At 39.2% G+C, this 13,410-nt stretch overlaps 1 protein-coding gene across 1 annotated transcript in view; it reads left to right on the plus strand.

Annotated features, from left to right (window-relative positions):
- DOCK11 (dedicator of cytokinesis 11) overlaps positions 1-13,410 on the plus strand; it is a 1,858,863-nt gene that overhangs the window by 1,435,269 nt on the left and 410,184 nt on the right. Inside the window, exon 46 of the mRNA XM_044057487.1 lies at positions 12,458-12,580. Coding sequence (XP_043913422.1) covers positions 12,458-12,580 — 123 coding nt within the window. The remainder of the gene's footprint in view (positions 1-12,457; positions 12,581-13,410) is intronic.

Below are 13,410 nucleotides of genomic sequence, written 5' to 3' on the forward strand. Positions count from 1 at the left end.
AGGAAATAATATACCTGTCCTGGGAGATATACTGTCCTGGACATCCCAAAAAATCAATAATGAAACAATAATCCTAGGTGATGTATACATCAACTGCTATACCATTGCTACCGACACCCCCAATAATGCTATTAACCTATATGGGTTTTCACAACTAATTAATAGCCCAACTAGGTACAACAAAGACTTTACTCACCAATCTACACTTGACTGGATCCTAGTATCTCACCCAACCAACTTCTCCTCCTCATGCACATTTCCTGTTTCTTTAAGTGACCATCTTCCTACATTCACCATTACAGCCAACACACGCCAACCAGTTTCAGCCAACAAAAACTTAATGATCGACTGCTAAAAGTCATTTGGACACCCCTAAAGCTGCTACCACTCAATGTCGCAGTCCTCCACTTTAATAACACCTTTCTAAAAATACTGGATGGCCTAGCCCCTTTACGGACAAAAAGAAAAAGACAAACCCATGGATTATCACAGACTTTATAAACCTGATGAAACAATGAGAGAAAGCCTGAAAACATGGACACAAAGCAAAACAGAACAAAATCTAATCATCTTTAAAACATCTGCAACAACATGACTAAACTAGTATAAAAAAAAAAAAAAAAAATTCTACTACTCACACCTTCAACTACAACATAATTGCAACTCTAAAAAAAATTCTGGCATTGAATATCAACCCTTCTAAACACAAGGACTAATAAAGAGCACTCACCATAACCCAACACCCCTCCTTCTCTATTAGCCGAAGAATTCAATAAGCACTTCATAAAATCAATAGCTGACCTTCAAATAACTCCAACATAGGAACCCCACCCTAACAACCAACCATTAACACCATTAACTTTTCATCAAATAATCCAGACCTTCCCACGACATCACACAGAACTAACATAAAGACAACCAGACCTCCTCCTCATTTTAGCCCATACCCACAGCAACCATAAAAAACTACTACTCAAATTAAAACCTTGCTCCACATCAGCAGTCTCACTCCTAGGACCTCAAACTCACGGTTTTTCTCAATTGCCTATCCTATCAGTATCCTAATAAATACATCTATATCTAAATCCCTAGTTCCAACTATGTGGAAATTATCTCATATCACCACAATCCACGAAGGAGGGAACTCCATTAAAACATCAAACTTTTGCCCCCATATCCATCTTACGACCTGTATCCAAAATCCCTGAAAGGTGTGTCCACCAGCGATTAATGAGCTACCTACTGCAGAACATTCTACCCTATGTACAAGACCAGAAAAAAGCAGTTTATTCTAACCAACTTGGTGTCTCCCAAGGTTCTCTTCAGGGTCCCCTACTATTTAACATATCCTTAAACAACTTAGATGGTTCCTGCTCCTTCAGAACCCTCATTCAATATGCAGATAATTCCTCCTTCATCTGTGTCTCCCCCACCGTACCTGAACTTTTCTTACTAATTAGCGGTATTTTTATAAAGATCTAAATTAACTGTTTAATTCTGCTTACTGGAATTTCTGAGATCTTTTATATGTGGAGCTTTTCTCCCCAGGCCTCCACTGAAAATGGGTCTTGTGACCCACTCGGACTTTCCCGGTAAACAAATGTCAAATAAATAAATGAAGGTGGAAATGTTCAATTAGTGCAGTGTTGTTTATAGTTGACTGAGTAATGTTTGCCCCTTAATAGGTTCTATGAGATGGGCAAGAGGGATTGTTATCTGTCGTGATAAATGGCTTAAACCAGAAACATTTTAGTTAAGAATGTTTGTGACCTTTCACTGAGTATAAGGTGCTGTGATAGGTATAATGACTATAATATGAATTTAGCGGGACAAAGATGACCTTTGATGTAGGGGAAATACCAAACAAATAAGCTATGCAGTGTAGAAAGACTTCTTACCATAGCCAAGACATGTAGTCAAAAGAGAGGTTGATTCTCTGTGTAGTTAATCAGGATTCTATTAGCAGTCTATTCTTTTTTTTTTGGGGGGGGGGTACATAACAACAATGCAGTACATAAAGGGGATAGGGGCCCTGCAAAAGGTGTCAAAAGGATAGGGGACATTTGCAGCTCTTATAGGTTGTGCACAGCCAGCTCAGGTACTACAAAGAAAAAAAAACATGAAAGTCAGAGTGGTTGATCAACTGCTTTTTTTCCTACAAGAAAGGGAAATAAGTTATGATAGTCTATAAACAGACTATCTTATGCGGTTGGTCCACTGTACTGCCTTTTGTTATGACAAACACAATAAACGTCATTAAAACACCTTCCACTTAGGGTAATAGCAATATTTTTGTTTTATGAACTGAATTCCCCTGATTTGTGTTCCCCATAGAAGCAGTGTGTTTCAGGAATGTTTGTGCTCGAGGCATCTAAGAAACTGCCACATTGTCCACTGTCTGTATCTTCACTAAACACTACAAGATGGAGTCATAGTTTGACTGCACTATAGGGGACCAGCATTATTATCCATTTTCCATGTGTATATTGGTTCTGCTTGGGATAATACCATAATGTTTTGCTCTAATGTTACAGTAACCCTCTCAAATAAGTCATAGGTTCATAGGTTCATACTAGGCTATCTGCCCTGGGGCAATTATAAGCCTAGCCCGATTCTGTATGGCTTACGCCACCCCTTGATTTGAGTATACTGTGCCCTTTTTTAAGGTTTAGTTTACTGTGCCTCTGTCTAATAGTGACACGGGAGTAATCCCTGGGACAAACCTATGATCCCCCATCCACTTATCGAGATTCTTCTTGAAGAGATTCAGTGAGGTGCTCTGCCTCACATGAACTGGAATTCTATTCCAGAGCGAAGGGAGCCTCTGGGTTATGAACCTGTCCCTCCAGCAAGTTCTATTTATTTCTGTGCTGAGGTTCAAGTCCCTCGAGTGTGGCTCTAAGGGATTTAGATTTACTGAGGTGGAGCATGTCCATTAATTCTGGATTTGACATAGCTTTGTATGTCAGGCATAGATCGCCTCGAAGTAGGCGGTATGCAACTGAGTAGAGCTGGAGTTTTTTTAACCGAACAGTATATGGCATCTGTTTGAGACCCTTGATCCTCTTGGTGAGATACTTTTGGGGTCTTTCTAATTGCTGCAGGTGTCGGGTAAGGTACATCCCAAAAGGGGCATTGTATTCTATGATGGGCCTGATGAGGGATGAATAAAGGGGCACGATTACCTCTCTTGATCTAGATGTGAAACCCTTCGTGATGAGGTGGGCTATGTAGAAGGTCTTTCTAACCACTTTGGCAATGTGGTTTTCAAAGGAGAGATCAGAGAAGTCAGTACAGTTGTGGTCAAAACACATAACAGTAGGCTTTTGAGAAGTGCTCACTTGTAGCTGTAAAGCTAGCCTCACTTTCTCTCCATGCAGGATTGTATATAGCTGTTTGCAACTACAACTTAGTTCATATTTATTTATTTTTTGTCTTTGAAGTGTTATTGGGTTATATAGGTTTATAGAATTATGCATTTACAATTTCCCTGATTTTTGCATTCGGGCAGCTGAAGAATCTAGCAGCACCGATTTTTTGGGACTGCCTTGCACTTCTGCACTTCTTCCAATGATTAATGGAATGCAGACAGAGGCGTAGCATATGACTAGATGGGCATATGAAACTGACATTTTACAGCAATTTGCAAAATTACCAATGAGATGATTGGTAATTCTTTAACAGTTTCTGCAAAGTTTTAAATCATCATTGCATAATCCAAAAATCATTTTAAAGACATTTTTATCTTGAGATTAGTTTCTAACCAATTCCAAGTAATAATGAAATCATTTTCAGACATCTGTTCCATGAGGTTTCATTAATTTAGTACAGTAATGTTACCAAAAAAAATAATTGTTTGATTTTATTCTGATAAATAGTAGAGGTTGCTAGAATGTGTGGCCTTTTCCAGGGGACAAAACATTAATAAACTCCAAACGTTTAACAGATACATAAAAACAAGTTAAAGTATAAACTACAGGAAAAGCATATAAAATAACAGAAAGAGAAACATTAAAGCTTTAGTATTATAATGGAAAAAAAAAGATTACTCAGAGTGCTGACAACTATATAGTGCATCAGATTCAGAAGCTTGGTTTTATAGCTTAATAAAGTCTGTCATCTTCTGTAATGATGTGCTTGAATGGCAAACAGTGATTCAGGAGTGCCTCATTTGGCCAAATAATTATTTAAACCTGTCGGTGAGCTGCAGTAAACCTTACATTGGCCTGTGTCTCACCGAGTGAATCATTGCCTATAGTAACCTTATATTATAAGGATTTCAGGCTTTGTGCATAGTCAGTGAAACAGCTGGGAAAATGGTGAGGTAATTTTATTTTTTTTATATAGAATAATATTGGAGCATTACAATGATTTTAATTTTAACTTCAGATGGAACTAAGCTTCAGCAACTGCAGTAAAGTGTATTCTTGCAAAAAGCTGCAGATTTTTCTTAGTATTCTCATCTCAGCGCAGAATGATGATCACAGAACTCACACAACATAGCTCGGCAAAAAGTTAGTGTTGAAAATTTTAGTTTTACCATGTCAGTTTCTCAGTACAGTTTTCTCTGAGTTGCAAGCCATTTATGATGAGCATATTTTTGTTTTATGAACTGAATTCCCCTGATTTGTGTTTCCCATAGCTGAAATTACCCCTTGTTGCTAAGTATAAGATTGTATAGTCTGCCCCACTATCAAGGAGTAATAAAAGGAATCAGTATATTTCCTTTGCTGGTATTATTGGTACATCGATCCATAGATTCATAGGTAAGTATTAGGCCAGCCAACTGTCCTTGCATGCCATTTTAAGTATAGTCAATTTCCCTTCAAACGTTAGAACCAAACCTTGTACCTTGTGTCTATGAGGTAAACACTTTAACCATTATGCCAACCACCAACCCATATTACTGTTATTTGACATTATTAGCTGCCAAAAGCAGCTGTAAATGACATTATCTTAAGTTCTGTGTAATGTAGCAGAATATTTCATCGAGCAAATGACACAATACATATTTTAATGCTTATTCACATTGATGACAGCATTTAAAACAAGAGGAGTAAATACCCTAAATGAAGTGATGAAACACCTGCTGCAAGCAGGAACATCTTTCTAAATTTATTTGCTCCTGCAATTACTATTCAACTCGAAAACAATATTTCCTGCATGGTTTAGAGACTCTGCAGACTGCTATAGACACTGCAACCATGAAGGTATGTATAAACAGAAAGGCACCAACTCTAATTTTCTTTGTAATCCAGGCCTGATAATTTGGGAGTAGCTAATTCAAAAGAACGTGACTGTTTAGGCCACATACATTCCATGTCAATAAAACCTTTTGACAGACAGTTTAACAAAAGAAACCTCAATCTCTCATGAATGGAAATTGGATAGGGAAAGATATAAAAGCGAAAAAGAAAAGTGGATAACCCAAGACTATATTGGTTTGCCTGTCATCTGAGCAATCACTATTACCTGGTTTGCTCTAATTTTCCCAGCAGTAATGAAGAATGCATTGTCCAACATGTGGAGAAAGTGTATATATACATTCCCAACTCGTTTAATTCCAAAATTGCTTCTGAAGATAAGAGAAAAAAGAAATCTCATTTTAATAAGTCCTTGCTGGCCATATTAACCTTGGTTCACTTTTTTAACACAGATGCTAGCGACGTGACTTGTATCTTACCTTTTCATGAGAGCTTGTTAGAAGAAGACAATGTTTCTATGACATCTTGAGGGATCTCAGGCTGACAGCTCACTTCACATCCAGTATTTTTTGTCCTACAGAGATGTTATTTGTTTTAAAAGAAGATGAATCATATCCCCAGCAAATTCTACTTTGCTAAATGGACTTAATGTTCTCTTTGGTGTAAAAAAAAATCTAGACATCCAACTTCCACTTCACTACCACAAGGATCACTGTGTCTTAGTTCTTATAATGCTGGTTTGGCCTACTGTTTCAGGAGGCACATGTAACTGCTGTATCTACCTTCTTGCCTGTTGAAACAGTAATTCAGAGTGCCTATTTCAACTTCCTGGCACTGAAATTTCAACATTACCAAAGATCATTGACAACACACCCCTAAGAGTAGACCCAATAGTCAGGGATTTGTGGACATATATAGACAGTGACCTGGCTTTTGACCAACATGTTTCTAAAGTAGTAAGGAAACCATTCTATGTTGCTCATCTCATAAACAAGGTTATGGCATCCAAGTCCAAAGATGTCATAGGTTCATAGAGTCATAGGTTATAAGCCTAGCCATGTTATACCCTTGTTCTGTTATTGACCAAGATGTATGGTCTATATTTGTAGCACGAGTCTGTGATCAGCACCAACTGCCCTTATCCATCAGGCACATGCAACAACTGAAGTGTCTAAAGAGGTACCTCACAAAAAGAATACAGGGCATACAAATTGGTGAAAGGTGATTTATGCCTGGCACACAAAGTATTCTTGAATCCTACTCTGATCGACCTTTTGCATAACCATAAAACAAGTAACATCAGAGCTACCCAATCCAGCGACGTAAACCATGCCTGTGACATAAATGGAACCTTCTGAAGGGACAGTTGTGTGTCTCAGTGAATATTCTTTCTCTGGAATAGGCTTTCCTTCCAGGTGAAGCATAACTCTTCCTTAACAATATTCAAGAGTAAACTAGACCAGTGGATGGGAAATTAGAACTTGACCCCTAGTCTGACACCTATGTCTCTAATGGACAGAGACAGCCTGCAATGGTTGACCAACCATGCTTTAACTAATATATAACCATTAAGTTGTACCCCTGAAAATAACCACTAGGGCAACAAGAAAAAAAATACTGGGCATATTTGGGAAGCTTGGCTAGGCTAGTAATAGCCCTTGTGGTCATTGGCATAGTATATACCTATGAATCATAGATTAAAGTAAAATTAACATCCAAAGTAATGCATTTCCAACCTTTTCACATTCCTTTCTACATGTACCTCATTATTTCACATTTCGGGTTTGTTCCAGTTTGAGCAGAATGCAAGAAAATGGCTCTCTCAATAGTTAACTAAATTGGCATAGAGTAATAAAGCCCTAACTATGACCTAGCTGCTCTGAGTGTGACTAGAGGCTTAGGTTCCTGGTGGTGCAGGTGTGAGGAGAATGAGTGGTCTCTGGGGGAGGATAGTACTGGGTGCGTATTAGTGTGAGAAAATGCTAAGGAGATAACCCAGCTAGTCCTAACATTATTCAGCAAGTTTGAGTTGTCTGCCCTCAAGTATGTGAGCCCAAAAAACATGATTAGTAGCACTAGGGAAAAGGACAGGAAAGGAAAGGTCCATAAAGCCATGTAGTAGAACTAGTAGAAATGGAAAATCCATGTGGCCATGCAGTAGGTCTAGGGAACAGGAAAGGGAAAGGTCCATGTGGCCATGTAGTAGGTCTAGGGAACAGGAAAGGTCCATGTGGCCATGTAGTAGGTATAGAGAACAGGAAAGGGAAAGGTCCATGTGGCCATGCAGTATGTCTAGGGAACAGGAAAGCTCCATGTGGCCATGTAGTAGGTATAGAGAACAGGAAAGGGAAAGGTCCATGTGGCCATGCAGTAGGTCTAGGGAACAGGAAAGGTCCATGTGACCATGTAGTAGGTATAGAGAACAGGAAAGGGAAAGGTCCATGTGGCCATGCAGTAGGTCTAGGGAACAGGAAAGGTCCATGTGGCCATGTAGTAGGTATAGAGAACAGGAAAGGGAAAGGTCCATGTGGCCATGCAGTAGGTCTAGGGAACAGGAAAGGGAAAGGTCCCTGTGGCCATGAAGTAGGAATAGGGAAAAAGAAAGGGAAGGATCCACATGTCTGTGTAGTAGGAGTTATATAAGAGCGGTACACACTCGCTGACCCTCTGGTCTCTTGGAGTGAATGCCTAGGAGGTGGGGTAGCCTCCACTTTAAATTTCTTTCTGTTGGAGGTTGATGCTAGTGCTGCTCTGCAGAGTAGGGAGACTCCTGCTGACCACACTGAGCAGTGCATAAATGCTTCAGTAAAGCTACTCATAGCAGTGTGGAGACAAAGGTCCATCCCAGATGACTGAAGAATAAGCATGCAAGTGCCAGTGTTCAAAAACAAAGGAGGCATCACAACTGTGGGCAGTACAAAGTATCAAACTCCTGTCACATTGCATGACATTTCTGGAGAGGTTGATTGATAAACGAATACTTACAGTAGTAGACAGTTAGATGGAAGATGGACAGTTCAGACTCAGATCAGAATGTGAACAACTGACCCAATGTTTGCAGTGAGACAGATAGCTGAGAAGAAGCTAGAGATAAGGAAAGAGTCCAACCAGGCATTCCTAGACTTGGAGAAAGCATATGATAAGGTCCTCAGAAAGCTGATTTGGGCAGTCCTGCAGTGCTTTGAACTCCCAGAAACATTGATAGAATTCATGCAAGCTATGTACAGGGAGCCTTTGACTCAAGTATGAACAATATTCGGTCTCACAGAGGGGTTCCCAAGGCAGTTGGTAGGCAACAGAGTTCAGCTCTGAGACCACTGCTGTTCATTCATAGGTGTGTACTAGGCTAACTGCCCTGGAGCCTATATAAGCCTAGCCCAAGAAGATTCCCTGGCATCATGACACCCAAAGTTAGTTCCCAGTGCCCCTGTCAAGCAAGGCCACTGAAGTTATCCCCGGGGTGAACTCCTATTGCCCATGCCACTCGTCAAGATTTCTCTTAAAGAGGGCCAGTGAAGTGCTCTGCTTGACGTGAATGGGAAGTTTGTTCCAGAGTATGGGAAGTCTCCGGGTAAATGTACAGACTTCTTTTATTGGCCAGGAATCGAACCAGGGTCAACTGCTTGGAAGGGAGCTATGCTCACCACTATACCACCAATGCTACAAACCCCACCTGCCTGCTTAACTTTGCTTTGGTGATTCTGGTGATGGACTGCATTAGCAAACAGGTTGGAGGGGACAGATCAGCAAAGTTGATGTATGCAGACAATGTAGCATTACAGGCAGAATCTGAGCAAGAACTTCAGTAAAGGATATGGGAATGGAATGCAAAACTTAAGGCACATGGGATGAAATTGAGTTACAGATAAGACAGCAGAAGTGACAGAAAATGCTGAAGTTCAGAAGAAGCTGAGAATTGAAATAGAATTGAAAATAATGGAACAGTTTAACAGCTTCAGGTATCTGGGAGGGTGTTTTAGGAGAAAGGAAGTCTGAATTAAAGCTAAAATTGGAGGGGCTGCAGCCAACTGGCACAGTAGTATATGACAGAAGAATGCCAAAGAAGCTGAAACGTGAGGTATACAAAACAGTGGTGTGTGACCATTACTACTTAATTGTAGAGAAACTTAATAGTAAAGGCAGAGCAGTTGAGGAAGCTAGAGGTGATGGAAATGAAGTGCCTGAGAAAGGTGATAGGATGCACACTGTTGGACAGATGAAGAAATGAGGACATAAGAGCAGAAGCCAAAGCAGCTCCAATTTCAGAAAAGATCAATGAGAACAGATTATGGTGGTTCAAGGACATGTGCTGAAAATCAGAAGACAATCTGGTAAAGAATATTTGGGATAGACAGGAAGAAGGCAAGAGGTAACAAAGATGTCCAGCATAAAGTAGATGGATTGTGTGAGAGGAGACCTGTGGCAGTCAGGCTCGAGTGCTGAAGAAGGCAGGAGTGTGGTATTGAATTACAGTTGACATGAGACCCAAACCCGTGTAGAAAATGGGAAAAAATTGGGTTGATAGTGACGATATTGTGAGTTGAGAAGTCAGTAGCACCTTATTGTCAGTTTTAGGTAGATTAAAAGCAAGTCACATCTCCCATATCCTCCCTCTGGAACATGAGAAGCATTTCCCTTAGCTGGCACTTATTACAGTAGTTCTTCACCCCTTAGCACAGAGAAATCCAAGATGGACATCAGCAGGCCTGGATGCATTTACCAGCATGATTTGGTATAATACTGGGCATGTGACCTTTCAGTGACAGACTTGTGTTTGGGTGCATGGGGTGTGGTACATATGTGATGTATTCATGCTGAAAGCATGTCAGTCAGATGGAACTGTAGGTATTGCCTTATACCACAGACACATAGACCTAGTTGGTGAAAAAGTGTTGTTGTGTAATGTTCCATTTTCCTTCCTGTAGAATGTATTATTTATTATGGCTGTTACTCTGGGATACAGCAAAAGCTTACTGAGAGGTGATGCCCAAGACTGGTATGAGACTGTTGAGCAAATCAATAGACTTCCACAGCATCATTAGCTTTATGTTGTTGTTGTTGTTGTGTCTTTCGGCTTTTCCCGGTTAGGGGTCATCACAGCAGAACTCTGGTCTGCTAATGATTGGTAGTTGATTTTTACGTGCCGAGTTACCAGCCTTGATGCGCATCCTTCAATGAAGGTACGCCCATTCATGCCCTTGTATATGTAGAGTTGAAGCTTTTTGCTCCAGCATTTTCTCATGACACATACTGTGTCATCATATTTGCTCCTCCAGAAAAATGCATATGATGTACATGGCAGTTTTACTTAATGTCAGACACATAATGTGTTTTTAGTGGCCATAAATGATAGATATGTGACTGCATATAGATACTGTGAGATACTGCCATTCTGGAGCAGTCAGTCTGATGTGTGTATGCGCGTGTCTGTGCCTGCATGTCTGTATGTCTGCTGTTTGACCTTCGATCTCCAAGCAACACATCAGTGATAGTCTTGTATGACACAGACTTTGGCTGTTGGTCTGGGCAACCAGCTGCAATATATGTACATGGCCTGGAATCCTGAAGCATTAGAACACACATACATTCATACTGTTATGGGCACATGTCTGATGCAGACAATACTGTCATGTATGTAGAATAGGTCAAATTTGATTAAAGAGCTCAGCCATTGTTTACAGAGCATGCACCTTCTTTTGCACTGATCAGTTCTGTAGTGTGTAGTATGTGCACTATTTATGTGACTTCTTGTTTAAATATCATTAATGACATAGTATGTCATTTAGGGCTCACTTCACAGAGGTGTGGCAGCATGTAATCATAATTAATCAAGCACATGTGCTGTTAAGCGGAGGTCATTTAGAAAACAAGGAATGCCATTTAGCATGCTTATGTCACTGCCATTGTAGAATATTACAGATATGTTTTTGTTTATCAAAGAGAAACCTCTGGAAACTGCAAGAGGAAAGTATCCCTTACAAGTAGAATGCTATCATAGTGAATGTAATGCATGCATATACTACACTGTGTTAGAATGAGGCAGCAGTAAGAATGGCTCAGGGTGCCTGTGGGTGTAAACAGTCACTGATGTTAACAGAGTGAAGGGATATGCTGTAAAGCATTGCAATGTGTATAGTGCATCACTAGCATGTGTAACTGTAGTAAGAAGATAGCATTGGAGATAGCATTGCAGAAACAGTGTGACTGAGGAGGGGGTTCTGGTCCATGTACTTTGACAGAGGACAAGACATATTAATGTCCATCTTACTTTAGGAGGTCACCTGTGGGTCTGAAGTTGCCCTTAATATAGGTGCAAACCAGCATCTAATGATGTAAATCCTATCACATAATATTTAGAACATAGTAGATGTTTGATTTTAAAAGCATGGATCCAATATTTTCACCATGGTGCATGTCTGCACAGAGTAGCTGCATGGGTAATGAATGTGTTGGTCTGATGTTTTCATTCAGATAGGTGCCAAGCAATAGAATGGATGACAACAAGAATGTTCAAGGGACATTTTCTGGTCATGTTGGGTTGTGGTAGTGACCATCTCATAAAGTCAGTATTAATCTGTCACTTTCTTTGGGAAATATTTTCATAAATTCTTAAATCTGGTATACATTTGGCAATTTTTCTAGTATCTGTGAGCTATGCAGATGATTGTGTATGTTAGAACATTTTATTTACTCAAGTTCTGAAGCTGGTATTAAAAATAGTTTAGAAACTGGGATTTTATTTGGATAAAAGAATGAGAAGTTACAAGAGACAATAGATATAAATACTATATAATTTACATACAATATACTTGAAATATTTAGTTGTCATACCTCTCAGCATCAAGAAGCACAAGAATTCTTGACAAAACCAAAAACAATGAGAAGTCAAAAACCCAGAATCAGGGACAGATTTTAAATATTCTTCTGTTAAACTGAAAGTTGTAAGAATGCAGATTTTGTATTAAATGCATTTTTTTTGCCAGAATACATTAATTTTGAGAGGAGCTGACCAAAAATATGAGGCAGAAATCTGGAAATTCTGCCAAATTCCAGACAGATGAGGGGTATTTAAGCAGATAATTTTTATAGTTATGTCTGGTATACAAAAGTGTGTGTTTTGCATTACTTCTGATTATTTTTATTTACAGTAATTTCAATATGTTTCTTGGGTAATATTGCTATATTTAATTAAGCTGTTTATATTGATATGTAATGCATCTACATTGCCTTCAAACCTGCCTTGTTTTTTATAGGAGGTGTTGGTAGAGTTACTTGAGAGGTGTGTCGATGGCTTGTGGAAGGCAGAGAGATACGAACTGATATCTGACATTTCCAAATTGATCATTCCAATATATGAAAAGCGCCGTGAATTTGAGGTATTTTATTCCAGATTGTTACATGTATCAGTAAAATTTACTGTTGCAGATTTCAAGCTGTAATTAAAAGTTAACCACATTAATATGCTGTTTTTATTAAAGATCTTCCTTTTCACTAGCTGCATTACAGTTTTTCAGTGTAAGGGGTAAAGGCACACAGATAATGTTTTACCACTAGTATGCCCACACAGGTGACACTGTCTTACTGCATTACTATAATGGGTCAGACTCTCAGTATGACATACAGTGGCATGTCTAAAGCACGTGATATAATTGTCTATAATATTTAACCAGATCTGATACAATAATAATTATAAATAAGGCACCTAGATGTTCAGAGTTGCTTGTAATATATGACAGACAGACAGTAGGCCATGTTTCCTCAGGAAGTAGGTTAACTTTCAGTACCATTCACCTTAGTGACTGCAGTCAGGACTGAAGCCGTGATTGCACTAAGGGGCCTTCAACAGCATTGTGACTTAGCAATTATATGTATGTGGGATAACAGGAGAGGGATAGAAAGGGGAAAATAACATTTTTGTAAGACTTTGTTTTTCTACCCTACATTAGATAGTCTATAAAGTAAGTGAAAAATAGCTTTTAACTGCAGGAATAGATAAAACTAAATGCAAACATTGTTTGAGTAGTAAAATTACAGGCAAATTCCTGAAAAAGAAACTACTTGAAAGTAAAGCTGTGAGTGGTAAACACTAGCCCCTTACCACAAAATTAGCAAGCCTAGTACTCACATCAGAGCCATTAACAGGTTTGAAGACCAGTCCTTTAAATATCATTTTTTCCAAGACTGTGAAAGGGTTATTTTTTCTATT

The sequence above is a fragment of the Protopterus annectens genome, chromosome 15.part0 (assembly GCF_019279795.1).
Source record: "Protopterus annectens isolate FY-2018-M chromosome 15.part0, PAN1.0, whole genome shotgun sequence".
NCBI classification, from domain to species: Eukaryota; Metazoa; Chordata; order Ceratodontiformes; family Protopteridae; genus Protopterus; species Protopterus annectens.